The sequence below is a fragment of the Clinocottus analis genome, unplaced genomic scaffold (genome assembly GCF_023055335.1).
Source record: "Clinocottus analis isolate CAN_PGR_092001 unplaced genomic scaffold, fCliAna1.0.p SCAF_7, whole genome shotgun sequence".
NCBI lineage: Eukaryota > Metazoa > Chordata > Actinopteri > Perciformes > Cottidae > Clinocottus > Clinocottus analis.
The window spans coordinates 920,188-945,201 of NW_027176229.1; the positions used below are offsets into that span (position 1 = coordinate 920,188).

At 43.4% G+C, this 25,014-nt stretch overlaps 1 protein-coding gene across 1 annotated transcript in view; it reads right to left on the minus strand.

The window, feature by feature from the left end:
- LOC137805059 (protein unc-13 homolog B-like) overlaps positions 1–25,014 on the minus strand; it is a 77,513-nt gene that overhangs the window by 20,281 nt on the left and 32,218 nt on the right. Inside the window, exons 15-24 of the mRNA XM_068604727.1 lie at positions 16,907–16,975; positions 16,321–16,410; positions 14,469–14,609; positions 13,207–13,466; positions 12,655–12,740; positions 9,950–10,076; positions 9,369–9,465; positions 4,855–4,998; positions 399–476; positions 84–161 (exon numbers count right to left, since the gene is read on the minus strand). Coding sequence (XP_068460828.1) covers positions 84–161; positions 399–476; positions 4,855–4,998; positions 9,369–9,465; positions 9,950–10,076; positions 12,655–12,740; positions 13,207–13,466; positions 14,469–14,609; positions 16,321–16,410; positions 16,907–16,975 — 1,170 coding nt within the window. The remainder of the gene's footprint in view (positions 1–83; positions 162–398; positions 477–4,854; positions 4,999–9,368; positions 9,466–9,949; positions 10,077–12,654; positions 12,741–13,206; positions 13,467–14,468; positions 14,610–16,320; positions 16,411–16,906; positions 16,976–25,014) is intronic.

The following is a 25,014-nucleotide window of genomic DNA, read 5'->3' on the forward strand; positions in this document are numbered from 1 at the left end:
GTAATGTGTGTGATTGTGTGTGTGTGTGTGTGTGTGTGTGTGTGTGTGTGTGATTGTGTGTGTGTTTATCTGTTCGCGCTCACCTGTTTTGCTCCCATCGACTCGAACATCTTCTCCAACAGGACCCTCATCTGCTGGATGTTGTTCATCAGCACACAGGGCTGGAAGAAGGAAGATGGATGAGGAAGACAACAGGTGGTCAGGGGACGAAACAAGATGCGAAGTGAGAGATAGAGACAGAGAGAGAGAGAGAGAGAGAGAGAGAGAGAGAGAGAGAGAGAGAGAGAGAGAGAACAAAGGTAGTTGGGAAAGAGTGACAGCAGCACATGAAACAGGAATCCACTCCACCGGGATCGCTCCAGCTTCCAAAGGGCTCGGAGTGGAGCAGCAGTACTCACTATCTTCTCCTTCTCACAGTAGGAGGGGAAGCTCTTGGCCAGCAGGGCACAGTACTGCAGCAGCACTTTGGTGATCGTCTGCGGAAACAGGACCACACACACACACACACACACACACACACACACACACACACACACACACACACACACACACACACACACACACACACACACACACACACACACACACACACACACACACACACACACACACACACACACACACACACACACACACACACACACAGAGACAACATGGTTACTTCTGTGGGTGGTGAATCTGAACACCTTGATTTGGTTTGTTTGCTCGGCAGGTGAGACATGTGTGACGGCCCCTGGTTTTCACGGACAAAACCTACACACCATATTATTTATGTTTATGTTGATTTACACTTCATATACACTCCACATACGTTGTATTACGCACACTCTGTTTAAACTTAATTAATGTCCTTAAATACACACTGCACAGTTATTCGTATTCTCTTGTGTATATATATTATATATAATTTTGTGTGTTTAGTTTATTTAGTTTATTCCATTTGGTGTCTGGAAAGTGTTGGGCGCTACTATGACAACAAGTTCGAGTCCAATATGAGTGACTAGTTGGTACCACACTCTGCGTCCGTTAATTTTGCAACACATCTTAGGCGTTATGTGGGCAATTTTTCTGTTTTTGGATCCACCCTCTCTGCCAATCAAAGACTGGAGGCGGCACTCAAGGGACATCTTAATTTTTCTTTCTTTTGGACGTATAAGGTTTTACTGAAGAGCAGCTGCTATGATCAAATTCAGCTGTTTTGGTGATTAACACACATGTTCCTGTCGATGATCCACAATAAAAGTCCCCCTGTTATTTTGTTCCTTAATAGTATTTATTTTAAAGCAGCAATATCAGGAAATGTTGTTTTTTCATCAGCAACCGAGGCCCCAGGAAGAGCGCCGGGCTTTGAAGCAAATTTTAAGATAGTGACAAAAGTGGTGGAAGAAAAAATTTCTAGATCCATCACGACACACACCGTTTGGCCTAAAAAAAGACTTTATACCCATATCGTGAAAGAGACGTCTGTGACTCAGTGGATCATCTTTTGAGGTAAATCCACTTCAATAGTCCTTATTGGGGATTGTTCCCACATGCTGTCCACATCTTACTCCAGTCAGGCCACCGCCACGTGGTCTGGCTGAGCGGATCCCAGTGCGATCAAGATCTTGACAGTTAACCCTGATCAGATGACGAAGTCACGGCGAGAAGACGAGTGTAACTGTAACAGAGTTGATGATTCCACTTGCCATCACTGTCCTGTAGTAATATGTGTTGTCAGTCGGCCACGGAAACTAGCGTGCTATGATACATTAGAGCCCCGCCCCTACTGGGCCCCTGCGTACTAGAGTGGTGGACCCTGTGTGTTCTGTCCAGTCTGCTGCACGTTGTCTCCGTGCTAGGTGGATTCGTATTAAGCTTCGTTGTGCTAGCTAAATAAGTGTATATTTGTTCATATAATTGATGTAGGTTGTAAATGAAGGTGATTGTTTGTTTGCTTTGTCAGTACCGGAGCTGTTACCTGGCTACGGGAAGCCCATGTGTTTTTGTTGCTTTGCCAGGCCGTTGTCACGAATCTGCTGGAACTGACTACCTGAATAAACATCTGGTTGAAGCCAATACCATACCAAGTGGGCTTGACTTTAAAAAGAGTACACAACTGCTACGTAACCGCGAGCCCGTTGGTGAAAAAGCTGCTTTGCTTTGATGATACAAACTACACGGGGGACTTTTAAATCAGCCCAACAGTTCATTTGTCGGCCGTGATGTTTACTCGGGGACAGAAAATGACAAAAAGCGAGCGTTTGACCTCACAGCTTTCCCTACATTCTGCAGAGTCAGCATGGCTGTCTTACATTCATGCATTAAACATTGGGCCTGATGGCTGCCTGCTTTACTTATAATGGTTCCCTCTCATTGTACGCCCGCCCCCCTCTCTTTTCTGCAGCTGACAACTCAAACCTTTCCCAAAATCAGTTATTACTATGCTGGCCCGAAGGCAGAGAAGAGAATAAGAGAGAGAGAAAGAATAAGGAACTGAAGGAGTTTGCAAAGAGAGAAACTTGACGAGATGCGGAAAGAAGATAGAAATAAGAAGCAGATATAGACAGAAAATATCTAGAGGCGAAGAAAAAACAAGCCAGAGAGTTCACGTTGAGATGAGACAGACTCAGGAAGGGAGGAGATGAAAAGGTGGAGGAACATGAGTGGAGTGGTAGAAAATGAATAGAAGCCAAGGGCCGGGGACAGAGAGATGGACGGCTCAGAGGGATGGCTTACATTAGCCATTCTTTATTTAATGAGTCCCATATTGATCCAACCATCACACCACACACACATAAATACAAATGTAGGTGCGCACAAGTCTTCTGCAGAGAAAAGCTTTGTTAGATTTAATGGCTGTGCCTAAAAGCAACCGCCTTAAATTAAATCTGAAGAAAGAAATATGGCTTGAAAGGTTCAATAAAAGCACTGTAACACAAACCCGAAACTCTTCAGTCAATACCTCAAAGGCACAAAAGATTCAAAAGTTGTGTCAGTCGAAGCTCTAGAGAGGACTGGATTTCAACCAGTGAGGGTCTAAGATGCATCTGTTCCTCAGTCCTCATACGATCTCTTACGAAAAAATTGCTTTTAATTGTTCATGCACTTTCCTGTAAAAGCCGGCAACACGCATTTTCTGATTAAGACAGTGGTTCTCAAATGTTTTCAGTCATGCCCCACTTTAGAGAAAGAACAAACAAAGTTCAGGCCCCAACAACACTGTAACAAAATGATCCAACCTTTTGTGACCCTTCCATCCGTGCTTTTTCAAATAATAGAATAAAGAACATGTCAATCTCTTTCACGTAAACCAGATTGCTCCATCAGACAAAAACTAATGTGCAATTACTTGATTAGAACAACGCAAATAAAGTTATATCTGTGCAAAAAAAATAATTATATTTTGGCAAAAATATTAGCTATTGTAGGTGCAAATAACCTGTTTTTCACTGAATATATTTTCCAGATAACAATAACGTTCAACCTGTGCAAACCAGAATGAGTGCAGATGTGTGAGCATCAGGTTGTATCCATTATTGGCTGCAGTGAGCTGCTTTCCTTGACAAATCTTTTTAAAGCAGCGTTGCAGAGTTTATACGGCCGCTCTCAGTTCATGCTCCATGTTGAGCTTTGAGCTATATTCTGTATTGAGAAACTCAACTCAACTCAAACTTCTTTGGTCCATGTTCAGTAGTAAGGGTCCCTGTGAGGGACAAGCCACTGCTTCTTTGGTCCATGTTCAGTCTGTTTCTTACCTTAAAGATGTTAAAGACCAGCAGTTGATTCACTTTATACAAAAGCAATAAGTGCTTTTCATGTTTTCAGTTCAGTTCTTCCTCAGTGATAAAAGTCCAGTCTGTGTTGTGTTGAACAAGTGCACTGACGTCTGGTTGAATGAGGTGGAGATGTGAAGGACAGCTGACAGGTATCAGTGAGAGAGGATCTGATCTGTAAAACTTCATCACTGAGAATGTTTGTTCTCATGTGGAGGTAGATCCAAAGAGAACTAAGATCAGGATCAGCATCAGCTTTGCACATACGATTAATGTCCAGTCTGGACTTGGAGCCTGCAGCGAGGCTCCTGTGAGACTGACGGCCTGTGAGACTGAGCGCCTGTGAGACTGACGGCCTGTGAGACTGACAGCCTGTGAGACTGACGGCCTGTGAGACTGACGGCCTGTGAGACTGACCGCCTGTGAGACTGACCGCCTGTGAGACTGACCGCCTGTGAGACTGACCGCCTGTGAGACTGACCGCCTGTGAGACTGACAGCCTGTGAGACTGAGCGCCTGTGAGACTGACCGCCTGTGAGACTGACGGCCTGTGAGACTGACAGCCTGTGAGACTGAGCGCCTGTGAGACTGACCGCCTGTGAGACTGACCGCCTGTGAGACTGACCGCCTGTGAGACTGACCGCCTGTGAGACTGACCGCCTGTGAGACTGACCGCCTGTGAGACTGACCGCCTGTGGGCGGCAGAGAGCACCCGCTGCTCGTTGAGAACAGAAACTACACAACAATACATGCTTTCACTGCCGGTCGGTGAGGCTGTGTAAGCGCGCGCGCACATACCGAAATCGGCTTCAAAGTAAAAGCAGGTCTGAACTTTGCCGTCTGGGAGAGATTTAAAGTGCAGCACCTGTGTGCGGCAGTGATAAGCCCCTCCCAATGCACACAACAACAAAAAATGCAGTTAACGCACATACAAATAATTGTCAGCGTTAAAGGATTGCTGCGTATGTGCTTTTATTGTAAATGAGGGACATGCAGTCCACAGAGAAAGGTTTACAGAGAAAAGTCCACAGAGATCCCGGGGAGATAGAATCCCTGTGGTGGAAACAGAAACCCAGGTTCGCTGAGCGACGACTCTCACCTTGGCGAAGCGACGGTTGTAATGGGCCACCACAGCGGGATCGGGGCAGTCCAGCTTCTTAATGATCTCAAAGCTCTGGTTGAGCTGAGTGAAGATGTCCACCACCGAGCTGGAGAACAGAGCGTGCTCAGACGTCTGCTGGAACTGCAGGGGGAAGAGGAAGAGGAGGAGGAGAAGACACATTGTAGCCCACGAGTTCTCCTCTTTTATTTAATCACACACACATACGCACGCACATACGCACACACACAAACACACATACACACACACTCTTGTAGAGAGAACAGCTTTGTTAGAATAGAAAAAAATGTATATCTGCAAGAAAATAACCCTTAAAAGATATTTTGATATGAACATCCAGCATGATATGAGCCAGATTCCCCAAAAATTTCTTCTGGACCGGTCAATAAGACACCTTTTTGGATAGATTAGGACCAAAAGAAAAAAGAATAAAACAAAGCCTTGACCTGTTACAAAGGATTTTTAGTCAAAAAACTGTGTCGTTCGGTTCAAAAATGGAAAAATTACGTATTTTATGCCAAAAGATTGTCTAAATGGGGCATGCTGGGACTTAAAATGGGCGCGGGAGGAATTTTGCACGGTTTCCAAAAGGTCAAACCAGTGAGGGTCTTAGCTGCAGCTCATCTGTGCCTCTGCAACGTGTCCTCATACAGACACTTGGTATGAATCTTACAAATAAGCTACTTCTCATATGAAAGTGAATTTCCACTTGATACACTCATACAGTCTTCACAAAAAAGACTCCCGTCTTCACAGAAAACCACTTAAGTTGTATTTTTGTTTGACAGCAGCTCTCCGTCTCCACTCTGCTCCTCACGATGACCTTCATACTGACTCGTACGTCCTCTCCCTCCTTACTTTAATCAAATAATAACCATTCATTTGTTCTTGTCCTAGCTGCTGTAGCTGTACTCTGGCGTAATTACTATATATGCAGGGCACTCTGACCAGTACAATTATTATTATTCATTTTGAAATGATTGCTGTTCTGGGAATAAAGGGCTTATTGAAGAGTTGCACCAATCATGTGGTCTTTCAGATAAATTCACCCGTTCCTGCTGAGCTTAAGGCTCAAACCTGAATGTGAAAGGTGCCCCAGAAGGTTTGAGTGGTATATTTCCCAAAGGGCCGAGTTCTGAGTTGTGCCCTGTGGTCTTTCTCTCATCCTCTTAGAAACCTACAGTACACAGATCCATAAATGGTTCTTTAAGAGCCAAAGGGGAACGATAGGCATTTAACAGTTCCTCTATAACATCTGTCTCTAATGGACTCCTCGTAGTCTCCCACTCCACAAGAGCTATGCCATCAGACTACTTAAGAGAGGAAAGAGGGAGAGGATATGTTTACTGAGTAAAATACTACACGCTTCAGAGTATAATAAATATAATGAGTACGGCTACAGTAGATAGGACAAGAACAAATGAATGGTTTGAGTTATTATGATTAAAGTAGGGAGGTAGAGGACGTACGAGTCAGTATGAAGGTCATTGTGAGGAGCAGAGTGGAGACGGAGAGCTGCTGTCAAACCAAAACTACAACTTAAATTGTTTCCTGTGAAGACGGAAGCATCCTCAATGTAAACGTCCCGCCTGCGTTTTTATACCCTGACCTGCGTCTGTGGCCAATTTGAAAGAAAAAAAACAAACATTAAACATTAAAATGCAGCCCTTTCCTTCATCTGAACGACGGTCAATGCAGAGAGCTCAATAACAAGCACACATGACTCAATAACAAGCACACATGACTTTACTCTGCAAAGGCATCGATGCTTCTCTACTGTGTTGGGTGATTGTGGTTTTTGAATGAAAGCTCTACAAGTCTACTTGTGTTTCAGATAAATCTGTATAATCATTACTATATGAATTATTAGAATATAATCATTACTATATCGTGGATATTGTGCAACTAATTTTGTGTCAAAGTATGAGGTTCTTTTGTCTGCTGTAGAGAGAAAAAGGAGTAAAGTCATCTTGTGTTCCTTTGGTATGTGGCGGACTCCCACGCTCGCTGTGAGCGGCGAGGAGATTGACGAGGTAGCTTCTCCACGCTTGCTCGGCATGACTGAGAGATGGATGATGAAGCATTCTCCTCTGTCGCTATGAGTGGCTAAGAAATGGCTGATGTCACTTTGACACGCGTTAAGGAGGAGGAGGAGGGGCTTCTGTGTGCATGTACACTGCTCCCTGACTGGAGATAGCGGACTTCCCCAGATCTCTGAGCCTGGAGATAAGAAATGTTACATTTACCCAGCCTTAAGGGGCTTTTAGAGACCGAGTGACACTTGTGACACCAGAAGATCTTTCCGATCCTCCCCAGGAGACTAGACTGAGAATCTCCCAGTTCATAGGTAACCGGACTCAACTAAATGCCTCTTTGCTTTTACAGAAAGGACAGATTTTAAATGACAAGCTATTTTTCCTACAGAAGAATGATGGTACATGTTGACAATCCTTCAATACATCTAACCTGTGTATGTGTATTTTTCTACAGATGACTGATAGTTGACGTGGGATAATCTATATGGAGACAGTCCTGAATACAACTAACCTCTGCGTGTGTTTTGAACCTGTTTCATAAAAATAAACTCATATATGATTTCATAGAGGGAAAGAAAGAAAAAGAACTTGTAAGCTGGGATCAAACTTTAGAAGGACTTCAGTTCTCTTCACAGATGTGATCCGTCTTCCCCGTCCTTAAAAGTGTGATTCTGAGGTGACGACTGAAGCAGCCAGAGGATGTTAGGGTAAGAAGCCTGGGCTGAAAACATGTGTAGTGTGTCTTGAAAAAGGAGTGGAACATAGGTAGTAAGATAGACGTTATACTTGCTTGATGAGGGTTGATAACAAGGTACAGCCTTTCCAGGGACCGACAGTAAAATGACCCCAAAACACCCTGGAGAATCCCAATACACTCATGTAAAATCCTAACGACACAACTGCAGGGTGAGATGAACGGCTGGGCATTATACTCAACTCGGTGAGTATTATCCTTTGAGATAACACACAGAGTCACCACCGTGTTAGGTGCAGAGCCTGTTCCTCCCTAAATCTTCCTCCAGCCTCTCCTCAACCCATAGGAGCAGGCGCTCTGTATACGTTTCAACTGTTAACCTCATGACCGACGTGAGAAAATATGTCCTAAAAACGATCGCTGCTGCTGTTCTTACTTTCCTGAGCGATGAAATCCTTTTCTTAATATCATAACTGGCTGCAATTTGCCGTCTGCTCAGCCTTCACAGAGCCATGTGAGCGAGACTGAAGAGAGAGAAACCATCTGTACGGAGCCGAGGGAGAAGATAAACACAAGCATTCCTCCGCATATTCTCCTACTGGAAAAAAAATCAGCAATGCCGATCTGAAAGCTTGTGAACGCTCCTCTGTTGGCCAATAAAACCATTTTGAGTGCATCAAAATGACACTTTGTACGGTCAGATTGTTGCCCAAGAGCCTCAGGAAACTCAGCTCAACGGCAGAGTTCCCTGGAGATGAAGTGCCGCTGCGGGACCAACAGGCGGTTTTCAAGAGACAACACTTGTCCATCATCGTGTCCATCATCGCGCCCCCGTCAAAGCCCCCTTGAACACAAAGGTCACAGAGACCATGGCGTCTTTCATCTGGTCGTGGATTTCAGTGAACCAACAGTCAGGAAGTGGCTGGTACATGATGTCAAATATGGTTCTGTTCCTTAATGAAGTTGTTTTTATTGTTAGAATAAAATGTGTAGCATTAATTTAGAAGCAGTTATGATTCTTCAATGTGACTGTTAATTAGATTTTTTTTCCAACATTCATTTTATGTTCTTGTTTGGAGCACTGAGTTGCAGTTCTTGAGTGTGTGCAAATAGAAATGACGCAAACATGAACGTATTACACCCGTCACAATAGCTTGAATCGCCACTATCACGTCTCATCTCCACTAACTGAGGAGCCTGTAAACTGTTTCCTTTATCTCACAAATTCAATTCTGGTGTCTGGCGAGGCAATTTATCTGTCCACAGGAAACAGGAAATTGAGTGAGATTGTACATTTATATCCAACGGGGAGCGTTGTTGATGTTTCAGTGGAAAGAAATCAGAAGTAAAAGACATAAAAAGTAAGACAGTTACTGACATCTTATACATGGCAACGTTTCACATGTAGGTTAAAATGTGTAGTGTGATGAAATTGGCTATTAGATTTGTTCTTTTAGACGTGTTTTTTAATTCCCTGACCTGGGCTGATGGATTTGTATTGATTGCTGACACGGTAATTAACACAAGTGACTGACAGCTGTGATTTGATGAAGATCAGAGCTGCAGGAGGAAAAGATCTCACTGACACCAATTATGCTGTTAGACTACAGTCTGGGCTGCAAATTGCTTTTTAAAAACAAGAAAACCTACCTGATGTTCACTTCATGTTGGTAGATTTCTTATCCCTTTTTTTGTTTGAATTGCTAAAATCCTGGATGTAGTGTAGGATGGCAGCTGAGTGGAAGACCGTCTCTTTGACTCACCCCTTCTCTCTTGTCTCTCTCCAGCGCCCCGTGCATGAACTCCATCGACACCTCCTCGTTCTCAGCCAGCCAGGCCAGCACGAACTGCAGGAACCACCTGCAGCAACAACACAGCTCCTCCATGAAGGTGGCCAGAGAAACTGGAGTCTTTGCTCTTTTGCTTTGACAAAGAATCACCAAAGTGTTTAATCCTCAAGCTGGTATATTTTTATCCCTTTATTCAGGACATTCCTTCCATCACTTCTCCAGTTCGAATGCGTCTCATAAGTTTCATTTGTTTGCTTGTTTATTTGATTTAGTTATTCCATTTATGAAATGTTTCTTTTTATTTCACCAATTATACTCGTCTCATCGTATCGCATCCTGTCACCCCGATTTAAAAAGTTGTTACAATGTGTCATAATTATTATTACCTGTTATCCATATTCATAGTGTGCAAACCAGGTGAGGGAGTGTGTGGATGTGTTTGTATTACTTTGTATTAAAAAAAGATGAGCTCCCTTTTTTCTGGAGGAAACTGAGAAAGAGTGAGACACTGAGCGAGAAGAGTGTGTGTGCGTGTGTGTGTGTGTGTTCCTTACCCAGGGTACTCAGGCACAGTGTCGGTGAAGGCCGGCAGGTCCTTGACATACTCGTTGTAAAGCCACTTGACCTTGAAGTGCAGGTTCATGTAGTCGGCAGTCTTACACAGTTTATGCTTCTCGTGTTCTGCAAAAATGACACACACGCGCACACACATCCAAATCAACACCAGATATATCTCTGAAAGGGCTGCAGGTGGTGTGGTTGCGAGCACTGCCGCCTCACAGCGAGATGGACCGGGTATCGATTCCCCGTGTCAGCGTGGGTTCTCTCCTCTCACAGTCCAAAGAGGTGCAGCTCGGACGAATGGATTATTCCCAATTGCCTGCGTGTGTGGAAGCTAGCATTGTGATGCAGCACACTGCATGATGATGTTGGTCTTCCCAGCTATACGGCCGTGGTTCCCAGGCGGGTCAGCTCCTCTGCACACGGAGACGCAGCGTGGCGGGGAACTGTTTGCGCGTTTTTATTATTACGGACGCTGTGTTTGGCGAGCAGACGCACTGCCGGACCTCGCTGCCTCTCAGCGGCTGACAGCAAGGGGAGTTTGCTTTGTTCTTTGACGATGATCATATGAGACACGACAGCATTGCTACTTGAATGAAGCGTAATGCAGTGTCAGCATTTAGCATTACGTGAAGGATGCTGAGAAGTCTCAAGGGCGATACACACTCTCGCAACTACAACTGTGTCTGGCCACCCAGTTGCATCGACGGACTCGTTGTGGTTTATGGTTCCCGCCTTTTCCATACTCCAGAACAGTCGGTGGCGCAATGACCATTGAGAGTTGACCTGCACACCGACGTTCACCGATATTTCCCTCCAGGAATTTACCAACATCTGCGTGTCCTGATACTCCGTCAGACGGGTTTTATAAATGTTCATATTTGCAGACCTCTTCAGCCAAACGTTCTTTATCAGGATCCATTGTTCGTGTTTCTGCTTTGGCTTTTAAAAACAGTGGTATTATGCTATGAAACTGGAAATGTGAGACTCAGAAAGGACGTGGTGAGCAGACCAATCACAGCCTTGCGGGCTGCGAACGGCTCGCGTTGCTTTGTCGGATAGTCAGAAATCTTGGGTGACGCACGCAAGAGGGCTCACTGGACTATGCAAGGGGGTCTATGCGTGTCTTGTATGTCCGTGTAAACCAGAGTATAAATGCCCCTTCATGCAGGAAGCGATGCTCACGTCCCCCTCCTTCATTTGGTCTGATTTAGTTAGCACCCGTAGGCCGAGGTTTTCTTATTTTCTCTCTTCTCTTAAGTAAAAGAATGTTTTTCACTGTCCCTTAATTATTTGTCTAAAGCAGGAAAACACACGTTTTAAAATTGAGGAACATAGAAAAAAAGAATGCATAAATATTATATTATCAATTTAAGTTATTATAGATTTTACAGTCAAAAGGTTTGGGTTATTAAAGAAATGACTTTCCTGAGTGGCGTACATTCTGCTCTTTGAGGCTTTTTGATTTTCCTGCGACGCCCCACCTGACGCTCTTGAACATTTGATTTTGTTGAAGTAGTTTCACCAGAACCTCCTGAACTCTTCTTCCCCTTGCAGCTTGCACGTGAAAGAGTATTTGCCCGTATAGTGTTAATGGTTGCGTTATCTTTGCTAATAATAAACACACGTCTGTTCTTCAGTTGGCACACCTCTGGAGGATTTCCGAACGTTTGGTGCGTCTCTTGTTGTTATAAAATACAATAATAGACATTTAAAGGAGTGTTGCTACATGAGACACTTTATCTTTTGCCTCCTGAAAACAAGTACGTCGTCTCCTCCTGTCGATATAAAACATGGTCCACAGTGCAAATGAGGTTGGGAATCTCCGCTATGGATGACTAATTATAAATACACACACACACACACACACACACACACACACACTCATCTTACCGGCATCGAAATCAACTTTGCGGATGCGAAATGTGTCGGGAGCTGAGACGACAACAGAGTGACAAAATGAAGCAATGAGTTTGGGGAGTTGGAAGGTCGAACACAAACAGAAAAAAAAGAAAAGCCTGAAAATGAGTCTCCTGAGGGACTCGTCAGCAATGAAATGCGTCAGAAAAGACCTCCGTGTGCCAGACGGCAGTTCAGTTTCTACAAGTCTAATAGGAGACACAGTCGAAAGGCAGAATATCGAGTAGCTAAGCAGGCTTCAAATGACACAGAGGGCTCTTGAAACAGTATAATGTGGAGCGCTACGGGGGAAAATCCATCTGGTTATAGATTGCTTCTCAGTGTTGGAAACTAAATGTACATTAGCAACAGTCTGAGAACAACCAACACACTATGTCATTTACTTTTTACAGCATTTTAAAGTTTTCTGTGACCTACAAGAGAGTCTGTATTGCATTGACACCCGCTGCCAAAAACACTCAATTAAAACGATCTTGTTCTTTGGGCCCTGTAATCATTTTCAGGCTTGATTATCAGATGACGTGAGACTCGAGATTTGAGACTTCTGACTGTATCTTCTTATCAGCTACGTTGTGTTCGTCTAAAAATCTCACCGTTCTTCCAGCGGCAGTGTTCAACTTTATACAAAACTGCAAGAGACGAAGGCATAAGAGAAGGAAGAGAGTCGATGGAGAGAAGAAAGTAGAAGAATGAAATGTAGAGGGGAACTTTACTTTAGCCTTTATCTCTCTGTTACACACACACACACACACACACACACACACACACACAGTCTTACCCTCCAGAGCGTACTTCATGTCCTGAGCGAACAGCCTCCACATGACCTCCGCGCTGACTTTCCCCACATCGAGTTCCTGAGGAAACCTGAAGATGAACGGAGTGAGAGAACAGACGACCGATCAGCTGGAGACTCAGAACACACACTCCTGCTTTTCTCACACGTTGACAGTTTGAAACAACAAACAGACATCTGACATTAATATTTAGTGGGCCAGTATTTTACTGTTTCGTTAAAGTAAAAAAAAACGTGCAGAAACAATAAAATTCCTGATACAAAATCCAAATAACATTATTAAAAAAAAATACTTTCAGTGAAACTTTTGCCTCATATCAACCGATAATTATACACAAATGTACTGAATGATTTGATTGATGATTATTTTCTCATCCAGCGGTTGTGAGTTGCAGTAAATTCAACATCTTACAAGCAGTATTTCTAAACAGTGCAATGGCTGCATCGTTTCCCACATTTCCCCGGTAAGACATATGCACATGAGGGCACATTGGTCTATGAAATGCCAAATTAAAGACACTTGGAGTCAGCACTGACTGGTTGATGATGGGTGTGTAGGAGTTCTTGTCCTCCTCGATGATGGAGACGATGAGCGTGATGAGTTTTGGCCAAAAGTCCAGATTCTGGATGCTCGGGCCCTGCTCCTCCTGCTGGTTCTCCTCTTTCTTCTCCTCCTCCTTCTCCTCTTCTTCCTCCTCCTCCTCCTCCTCCTCTTCTTCATTGACATCGTCTTCCACCTCCTCTCCTTCCACCTTTTCCTTCTTCTTCTTTTCCTTCTTTTTCTTCTCCGGCTTTGGCTGCGAGAAGAGACAGAAGATAAAAAGTAAAAAGTTAGTTTTCCTCCTTTGAGAAGACGAATGTCCAGCATTCGCTGCAAGAAACACAAGCTTTCATAAAACCAGAGGCAGCACAGAAATAAATTATTTGCGCTGAATAATTTACAAGAATATAATTCCTACGTGATACTGATTTGTTATAAATGATTCCGGCACCATGCAGAGACTTTTCTTGCCAAGCAAAGTTGTGTTAATTTCCAGTAAACCCAGGCTGGTTTAATGAGTTTAGACGTTTGAAGACATGAATCTCTTTGGGCACGGCCAAAAATATTCTGGAGATTCACTTAGTAGTGCAATCGTCATGTGCTGAGACTAATATAAGCAAACATGGAGGCTGAAAAAAGTGAAATTGAGATCTTGTTTTTACTTGATGCATAAACTTTGAAGTGGCGGGCCGTAGGATCGCTACCCACAGCAGCTGTTTAGTTTAACAGCTGATCGTACCTCACCCGCTCTCCTTAGAAAAAAGTTCAGCGACGCGGTTGTAAAGTTTATCAGTTCAGATGAGTGTGTACTGACACTTTGATCAATCACAACGCATGTTGATGGTCACACGGGCCCTGTGACCAATCACAACGTCCAAAACGATAGCAGATATGGAAGCTAGCTAGCTGGCTGTTAGCATGTTGTTTAACGCGCTACTCTTGCATGGACGAACACAAGGTGAAATCTGATTGGATCTGACAGGGCGCTGACATGCGAACATAAGCTAATAGAGAAAAATAATTAGAATACATGTAGTGTATTTGTGAAAAACAATTAAATTATAAAATAGATATAACTTTGTGATTCTGTTGAGGCCAGCGGAGAAGGCTTAGCTGTGCCTGACGGCCCGCCACTGGTGCTTTAAAATGGAGGAAATCCAGGTACTAGTATGTGTCTTTTGTGCCACTAAAGCTTGCTCGCTCAAAGAACATCAGAACCAGAGCGTCTCCTGCAACGCGTCGACGCTCAGCGCCTCACCGGCTGGACGGCGGGTTGGAACTGGCGGTTGAAGAGCTCCAGACAGTTGTTGAAGATGTACTCGTAGGTGGAGTTCAGGCAGGCCTTCACGCAGTCCCGCACCACGTGGGCGGCCCTGGGGGGACTCTGCAGCTCCAACACCTGAACATACAGACAACACAAAGACAACCGTGATTTTATCATATCATGTTGGTCAGGTAATGTAGAATATTAACTGTTGGGACAGTAAGCGAGAAGGTTTCAGCAGCTCCTTTTGAAGCATTAGTTACTCTACTATCCGAGAACCACGAAGAGTCAAAACTAAATGAACAAGAAAATAACATGATGTAGTTTTCATATGATATCAACAATATATAAAAGGTGTGTGTGTGGGGGGGGGGTAACACAAACACACCAATAAAAATAGAATTGTCAAAAATAATTGGACAGTTGAGGCCAAACGTGAGATTGAAAGCCTTTTTTCTGCTCAAATTCAAACGAGCATAGAAAACCAATATTGACCCATGAATACTACCAGACATATTGTTGCATTTGAGTTCTGGTCTGGTTCCCGTTCACACTGTCCCGCTCCTCATACTGACTGACAGGTAACTCGTTCATTGGACAATTGGCTGACTGTCATCCTGCAAGTTTATGTATTCAGACACATGAGTCCATATCTATGTTCTTTGATTAATAAGTAATTATACGAGCATCATTAGTATTACTAGACTGCGAATTGTCAGCATGTTTTGAATAATGGCTCACGGGTCGAGACAGGATGGTCCAAAAGCCCCTGTGTGCTCTCAGGTGAGTGGTGCGAGTGTTAGAGAGCGCACAAACATGCAGGAGGCGTCTGGTGCCGTCACTGCAGTCACGATTCAGGGTTTATTACCGCGGGATCGCGATCGCCCATTTTTTAATGAACTGCCAAAGTTTATGGAGGCGATAACAAGCGCAGTTTGACACAGCGTTTAAGTTTGTTAATCAGGGTTTAGCGAGTGGATTTATATGTAGTTTAGCGTTTTAAAAAATGCTAAAAATCACACATCCTGAGGTCGGTTTGTTTGCTTTCACACTAGAAACGAACCACACTCCGGTCGGCTCGCAGCAGCTCTCTGTTTGTTTTTCTTGGTCTCAAACAAACCGCACTCTGTCCAGTGTATTCTCAGTGAACCAGCCGGGTGAGGTGAGAACGCACACAGACACACAACCTTCCTTCTGCCTCCTCCACCGTGGATTCAATCTTCCCATAACGGACCTAAAACCAACTGCACGAGCTCACTCCGAGAGACATGAGTCAGAGGCTGCGATCATTCACCTCGCTCAGTGTGTGTGTGTGTGTGTGTGTGTGTGTTTCTACTGTAATTAACGTCTTCACAAGAACCAGAACTGACCAAAAGATACTGCCAATTTTGTCCATTTTGAAGTGTCACTTGAGTGAAGCCTTCCTGTATGTGTGAAAGTAGTATGATTATCTTTGCTATGATTATCTTCACCATTGGATTTCTCCACAATAAATCTGCTTTTTTTTGTATTATTCTGTATCATTATACTTTCATTTAAATCTGGAGAAATCATTTTTAATGATGTGGAAATAAAAACAGAATAACACGCAAAAACAACCAGACAACAACAGAATGCAATTAGAAAAGGTTTGTGATCATAGTTTTAAAAGTGACCTTCAAATAAAGACTGATTTAATAAGGAATGTGCGATGGCAAGTTGGCATTAAATAATAACTTAAATCAAATTAAATAAGATTTATTTTAGATTATTTATTTTTCAAAGTCAGTCAAGCAGTGTTTTGTGTTGGGTTGTGTGTATCGGATTTCATGGATTGTGGATTTACGAGCTGATATTTAGTTCCTACCTTCATCCGGAAGAAGGTGATGCTGGTGAGAAGATCCACCGTGGACTTGAGGTCATTGAGGCGGGGCTTGCTGCTGGCCGGAAAGTTGTTCTATGAACACACACACACACACACACACACACACACACACACACACACACACACACACACACACACTTGTTAAACAAGTCAGTTTTTGTATTTATTCAATCATGGTCGTTGTTTGCCTTTCTAATTGTTCATCACATAAAGCTCCCAATTAATTACAAGCAAACAATCGTTTGAATGAATGCAGAAAGCCACGAGACACAAATGATACGAAAACCCTGCTGTGACCACCAGAATAAACAGAAGGGACAGAAAAAAACAAACTGAGCAGCTGGGAAGAAAAGTCGTTTTAACATGAAAAGCATATCTAATGAAATGAAGGAGCAGATACCAGCGGGAGGTGTGAACGTAACTGTTGACGACAGTGCAAGTCCGTAGTGTATGTTGACTCATTCAGATGGGTTTTAGTGTGCGTGAACGCCACTGGGACTGACTGGAGCTATAGATCTGAGTGTGGGGGGAAAGTAAAGGGCAAAAGCAGCCAGAGGCAGAGACTCACTCTGTACATGGAGAGGTCGATACGCAGAGAGTTGTGCAGCTGATCCAGGAGCTTCACGAAGCGATCCCTCTGTTGGAAGGAGAGAAGAAAGAGAGGAGACATTCTTGAACTCGACATGAGCCATTTGAAGCCTGCGTGTGTGTGTGTGTGTGTGTGTGTGTGTGTGTGTGTGTGTGTGTGTGTGTGTGTGTGTGTGTGTGTGTGTGTGTGTGTGTGTGTTGTCCAGCACCATGGAGAAGAACAGAGGGACTGAAATACTGCAGAGGAAAAGACTTGTTTTGTCTGAGAAAGATCAAAACATTCTTCACATGAGACCACTGAAGCCACGTGAGCATATTTAGGTTCAAAAAAGCCGTTTTGCACTTTTAGACCTTTGCTGGCGATGAAAAGCTTATTTTAGTGTTGAGGGAACACAGAAAAAAAAATGTAAAGATGAACATGATGTAATTTCTTTTCTTATGTCTATTTCATATTTAATATATCTCAATTCACACGACGGTAACGTGATTCTCTTTTTCTCCAAAAAAAAAAGCTTTATACCTCCAGCGAATGACCAACGATAAAATGTTAGAAATACTGTATAAACTACTGCAACCTACAAAGAGTGCAGTTAGACAACCAAAGGCACCAACACTCATGTCAGTGATGATAAGTTAATGCTGCTTCTCTGCTACAACCACCCAATGCAACAATCAAATATCTCGCAAAATAAATCCACATTGTGAGTAAAAGGACACAACAAAAGTTTTCAATCTGTGTTTTTGACCATCATATGACAGGTTGTATCATAAAATTGGTTTATAATAATTTAAAAAACGCCAAAATGTTGACAAAAGCAGCTCAAATGTAATCTACTGATGCTACGTTTCTCAGTTCGACTTTGTGCTTTTGTGTAGTGACTTTAGCACACTCGCGGAGCTCGGCAGCAAATTGAGATATCAAGCGTCTCGCTTAAAAACACGGGGACACATGGAGAGGAGGAGCCGGGCATCGAACCGCCGTGCGATCAACAGCCAACCGGCTCCATCAGCAGTGGTGTCCCCTCCGCTTGTTTTGTCATTTCATCCATCACCATACTTCATATGCTTTGGCAACACAAATGTATTCCTGTGTCATGCCAAGACAGCAAACAGACAGAGAGAGAGAGAGAGAGAGAGAGAGAGAGAGAGAGAGAGAGAGAGAGAGAGAGAGAGTCTTGTGGCGTGGTGGGGGGGTGTCACGACATGGCTGACAAACTAAAGAGATAAAAGGAGTTCTGTCTCAAAGAGAGGAGGACGAGGAGGAACAAAGGGAAGCAGGGTTTACAGCCTGACGGGGAACTGGCACAAAACAACAAAAAGTCACTTTGCATTTCAACACTTTTTATCTGGAAGGTGATTCCCACATTGGTGCCGTGAAAGTGAGTTGGTTGTTTTGTGTTTTTACAAGTTGGCGACTATGTAAGCCTTCCAATGTCCTACATACTGATGACCGTGTGTTTTCTTTTTATTGGTCAGAAGGTCTTTGAGGTGACGGCCAGTGAAACACCGTCTGCTACAACAATCTTCAAATCCATCATTTCTAATGCAATGTGTTGCAGAAGAAGAAGAAGAAGAAGAAGAAGAAGAAGAAGAAGAAGAAGAAGAAGCTGTTGAGTTATAAAAGTGCTTTTTTTTGACAGAATTTTCGCAAAGTAGAGATTGTTGGAGATCTGTCATACCTAAATCTTTTCCTTAGGAAGAGTAGACAGTCGTGGCTGCAATGCACAGCAATTAGTTTGTGCATTGTTAGTATATTATTGGAAGGGTTTCCCATTTTTAATCTTTGGATGAAAGTCTGAAAAATGGCACCTGGCACAAGCGGCCGGTAAACACGATTGCCAAACTCTTGAAAGGACTCCTTCAACTCGTTTTGTTTGTGTTTTTCTGTGAGTCCCGTGGTGGCAGCAGCACAGTGAACAGAGAACCCAGAGAGTGTTATCGCTCCTTGCTAACAAAACAAAAACAAGGAGATAAGTTTGGTTTTATATGAGAGAAAAGAACGCAGAGGGAGAAATCCCCCAACACTTCCACACTTACGCAGTTCAAGCCAAAGCACAACTCTAAACCTGGAGGATGAAGCTGGTAATAGTTCATGTTCTTTATCATCAAAAAGACCTGCGAAAATGTGTATTTACAGAGCTCCATTGTTGCGCCAAAACTACAGCAGACCATACACTGTACAAAAGAAGTGAACATGGTCATCACACTGAGATTTGCTCTTTTCACGGGGTTCGTTGACAATAAACGGTAAATGGACCTGTTCTTGTAAAGCGCTCTTCTGGTCTTCTGATCACTCAAAGCGCTTTAACACTACATGACATCATTCACCCATTCACACACTGATGGGAGGAGCCATCATGCAGGGTGCCACGTCAGTAACATCAACCATTCATACACATTCATACTCCGTAGACACAACTACGGGAGCAATTAAGGGTTAAGTGTCTTGCTCAAGGACACATCGACATGAGTTAGTGGCGCCACCGGGGATCGAACCACCAATCCTCTGATTGAAGGACGAGCTCACCACTGAGCCACAGTAATATATATATATATATATATATATATATATATATATATATAAAAAACCTTCCCTCTCAGACAGCCCTTTGAGGAGGTGAGAGCCTGAGAAAAATGTCCTCAATTTCTAAAAACTGTCCTGTCTCAACATTTGAAAGCCAGGAACACACACACACACACACACACACACACACACACACACACACACACACACACACACACACGACCTAGAAAATGCAGAAACAAGGTTTAGAGATCAGTTCTGACCTTTAAAAAAACAATACTGTGATGGGCTGAGTTTTGGTTCCTGTTTTATTTTGTAGTCTTGTGTCTCCTGCGTCTCTGCACTTCTTGCTCTGGTGATTGTCTGGGATTGTGTGTCTACCTGGTTCCTGGTTGTGTATCCCTGCACCTGTGCTGCCCTCATTGTGTCCACCTGTTGCTCGTTACCTCCTCTTGGATTTAAACCCTATTTGTCTCCTGTTTCCTTGTCGGTTGGTGCTGTGTATCTCCGTGGTGTGTCATTGTCCCGTCCGTTTTTCAGTCTTCCTTCAAGTCACAACTTGATTCTGTTTTTTATTGCCTTTTTTTTTCTGGCCCCGGGCTGTGTTCCAGCCGGTCCTTGTTTTTTTCCCTTATTAAAGATTCTTGGAACGGTTCATCGGCGTTTGGGTCCTGTTTTCTACACCGCACCATAACCAATACTTGTCACATTGTCCTTTCCTAAAGCAAGGCCTTCCTCCCACACACCCACACACACGTAATTGGCCTCGGTTCTCCTCGTTACATGGTGAGTCCGGTCAGGTCTACTGCGGTGACGCCCTGAACATCCCTCATCATAAAAACATTTTACATTGTCCTTGTGACGAATGTCCTCTTTAAACTGTGAACAATGAACAGGACGAGCCCACAGGACGAGCCCACAGGACGAGCCCACAGGACGAGCCCACTCAGGGTAAGTGGCCTGAAGGAGAAAACAGGAATAATCCTGTTTTATTTTTGTGCCAAAAAAGTCTGAACCTGGGTTCATTATTCTCTGAGACTCAGTTCTTAACTGTAAAATAAAAACTTTTGGTGTATTTTTTTTAACCAAAAGCATGAAATAAATGCCATTGTATTGTTGTTGTATTCTATTATTCTTGCTTTTTTAAGGCCTTTCTGTCTCTTTTCCCCTGACCAGCAGGCAGCCCCTCTCCCTTCAATCATCCACATCCTGAGACAGTCCTGTCGGTGGAGCTCAGACATCATGTCTTCTCTGACCTTTGGGGTCTTGCACACAGTAAATCAAGGTCTTTCTTCCCGTCTGTCTGCTGGTTTCAGACGTCCTCGTGGAGCAGGTGCAGATTCACCGCCAAGCTAATGAAGGCCGGTCGCTGGAGGCGGACAGCATTAAATTATCTCGGCAGGAAACGGCATGTATTACTCTGTTTCTGAGGAACTGTTGCTCAAACACCCGAACAACAAAAGGAGCCAAGTAGCAGAAAGTGGCAACCCTATGTTTATCTTCTATGTTTAAGGCTTAGTAATCTTCTTTAAAAACATTTTTGATACATGTTAAAAATTACACATTTTGTTATTGCTATTTACGGCACAAATCAGCAGCAAGCATCACTGGACGCCATGCGCTTTAGACTGCAGGCGGCATAAATCTGAACCCTCTAAATTCTTTATGGCGGTACTGCACCAAAGAGCTCGGTCACTATTGACACCGACCGCCACTGTGCCTCTTCTCCCTTCTCTGAGGCGTATTCGTATTCAAGTCAGGAAGTACAAAATGGGCCGAGACCAGAGTGAAAAACGGGCGACGTCGAAGTGTCACCTCAAAAGAGCAAAAGGGGTTTGGTGTTTATCACGGTGAAACATTTTACGTGAATTTAACTCGTTGAAAACTGTGGAACCAATTGTGGCTCCAGACCTCCTTTTCCCTGCGTTTGAGTGTTTTTCCCTGTGTTTGAGTTGTCGTAGGAACCCCAAATTACTTCCAATACTTAGGTCTTGGAAAAAAAATGTATCTGCAAAAATAAAAATGACATTTAAAAGATATATTGATCATAACTATGAACATCCAGCATGATATGAGCCAGATTTCCCAAAAATAGCTCCTGGAGCGTCAATAAGACACCTTTTTGGAAAGATTAGCACCTAAAGAATCAGAATCTGCAACAAAAATCACAATAAAACAAAGTCTTGGCCTGTTAGGAAGGAGTTTCAGTCAAAAAAATGGAAAAAATACGTATTTTATGCCAAAAGATTGCCTGAGTGGGGCATGCTGGGACTTGGATTTTCACACACGGTTTCTAAAAGGTTAAATGACCTCAATCAAGTTAATCCACAGCCCGCTCTGCTGCAAAAACCTTCAGTGATATTTAAGGGATTCACTTGATTAAATAGCAGGCATTGCTCTTTTCAAGAGTTTATGAATATAGAAGCAAAAAAGCTTTTTTTTTGCTCAGATTTTTTTTTTAAGATTATTGTTGCAGCTTGAAGCAGACAACCAAGAGCTTTCAGACGTGAAGGTCTATAGCGGCTAAGGGGACTGTACAGTGGACATGATCAGCAGTTATTCCCCAGGAATGTAATTTATGTTCAAAAGAAACATAAACAAAAAAACTAAAACATTCCAGTGAGTAATGTTTGTTCCCACCAGCAAGAAAAAGAAATAAAAATCACTGTTACATTAACAGCCTGATTGCCTGAGTGAGGGCAAGTTTGAGACGGCTGGCGCACACACACACACACACACACACACACACACACACACACACACACACACACACACACACACACACACACACACACACACACACACGCGCGCGCACAGTCAGCTGATGACTTGATCTCAACAATGAGTTACGGAGAGCAGACGAGAGGAGGAACGGATCGATACGATGGCCATGTTTAACACGCAGACGCAGCGGGCGGGAGGAAGGAAGGAAGGAAGGAAGGAAAGAAGGAAGGGAAGGGCTGAAGCGAAGATTTGCTAATTAGTTGCCGTGGCAACGTGTACACTGGAATCGGCTTAGCTCGTTAGCAAGAAAAAGAATAAAATAAGCAATAAATAACAAGAAAAGGAGGAGAAATAATGTGCGTGGTTTTTCTTGGTCTGCCCGGGAGGAAACACAGCAGCACAAGAGGGGGGGGAGAGAGAGAGAGAGAGAGAGAGAGAGAGAGAGAGAGAGAGAGAGAGAGCGAGAAAGAGAGAGAGAGAGACAAAGAGAGAGAAAAAGACTGAGGTTGAGCAAATAACTAATAGCCTCCCTGCTGCCTGTGTATTGTCTGTCTGACACCAAAAATAAGAAATCATTGATGAAAAAAGAAGAGGACTTTCTGTAGTTGCTACAAAATACTGTTCATACCGCACCGCTCAAAGAATCAACACTAACTTCAGAACAACACAATCAGTTTCAGATGTAGAATAAGGAAGTTATTGGCATATTGGTTACTGCCAACACACAGAGAGATGGATGTCAGATTGATGCCAATGGTTTGAAAGAAAATCTTACTTGGTATGTTTTCAAGAGAACATTAAACAGACAAACACGATACGATGCCAGCTAATAATCCATATCTATAGAAAAGGCTCAACACTGAGGACTCAGGCCAGATGATGCACACAGCTCAGCACTGAGCAGCATTTCAATTCCTTCTCTTCTCTGTTGAGAGTTGCATGTAAAGATGAAACACAGCTATTCACTTTGCTTTGTATTGTTATTATATGTTACTAAAGCATTAACGTGGAAGACCATGGTATCAATATTTTGTACTTGTTCATTAAGTTTTCAATAACCAAATCAAAAAAGACGTCAATATTTTCCATCCTTTTCTTCTTGGTGTAAGCTTAACATCAGTGCTCTCCCGGAGCGGACGGGCGTGTTCGATTCATACCGGTTCATTTTAACGCTTTGTGTTATTTTAATGTCTGTACTTTGTTCTTTTGCCTTCATGTCATTTTTATTCAAAGCATTGAGAATCCTCTTAAATTTGCCTTGTCCTCCCTATGCACAAGTAACACCTGAATAGATGTATTAAAGCTCACAGGTTAATTCATTCATTAAAATAGTCGTTTTAGGATAATTAGTTTTTTACGGGGGACTCAAAACATTACTGAGCTGTTGCTTTGTCATTAATTCATGTCGGCTCTCTGTGCTACAGTGTGAGATATGTCCTGCATTAGTTTACCAGAGAATTACCCAGAAACATAAAGAAAACGACTCAATTCTAATGAGACAAAATAAATCATTCTATCCAACGCGGCAAACACAGAAATACAGCAACATAGTCGTAGCTGAGAAGTCTTCCTGCTTCTCCTGACCCGTGACAGGAAGTTCCCTCTGCCCGCATTCCGCTCGTACATCACCGGCGTCTGAGTGCAACCGGTAGGAAAGCTGGAGTCGGCACAAGTGGCAAAGATCCCAGGAGTCATTAAGCTCGGCCTCTAACTGTCATTGTCCCCACCGTCTATGGGTTCCTGTTTCGGAGCCGTTGGCAAAGGTCCGGCGGTGATGAGACATGACGCGCTGTTTCGATGAGGAAGATCATCATCAGCGTACACAAACAAACCTGCTGGCTCTGCACAGGTCGCTCTGATCTGTCCATGTGAGGCGGTCCTTCACGGTGCTTCAAAGGGTCAGCGCGGGTCTTTAGAAGAGTTGCTGTATTAGCTTCAGGGTCCCAGCAAGCAAGCAAAGCAATGTATATGATCCCTAAAAACACTAAAACGCCGAAAAAAAAATCAATATTTGTCTTTATTTTCACAGCTCCATCTTGCTACGAGACAACCCTTCATGACGCCTGAACCTTTTATGCCTTCGCCGTCACCTCCAGATCATTGCACCAAGCAGACCTCGTAGAGCTGCTGGTCTCCCTCTGACTCCACTGGTTGTTAGTTTGTGTTACCGTGTAACTTTGGTGAATCTTGAAATCACAACCAAATCACACAATGACACTATTAACTCCAGTTGTTCTGCACAATCAAATTACAGTTTTTTTTTATTTTCATTTTTTATGAAATCTGGTACGTCAACTGTGTAGCTGTCTCACTGCGAGCATTGGAGCACAGCATTGGAGCCGGCGACACCAACAGACTTAGACTGGTGGAGAAGGCCGGCTCCATCATCGGCTGCAAGCAGGAGCATCTGCAACAGCTGGTGGAGAAGAGGAACCTGAAGAAATGCTTGTCCATATTGGACAACCCGGACCACCCTCTCCACCAGCTCCTGCAGGGTCAGCGTTGCACTTTCTCCAGAAGATTCATCACGCTCCGCTGTCACAAAGACCGCTGCAGGAAAACATGCCTGTCCACGGCAACAAGACTTTACAACAAGTCACCTGTTGCTCCTCTGTGGATGAATTATCACTGTACACCTTTATGTTGTTTACACGTCACATACTTCATAAACACTACACATACAGACTTAGCATTTTGTGTTTTCGTATATATCTTTCATCCCTGTTGATTTTACATTTCATCCTGTGTGTTTATTTTGTGTCTGTAAGGTGCTCCTATGACAACACAACACATTAGTAAAGTATATCCATCCATCCATCCACCTACCTCTTGTCTGTCTC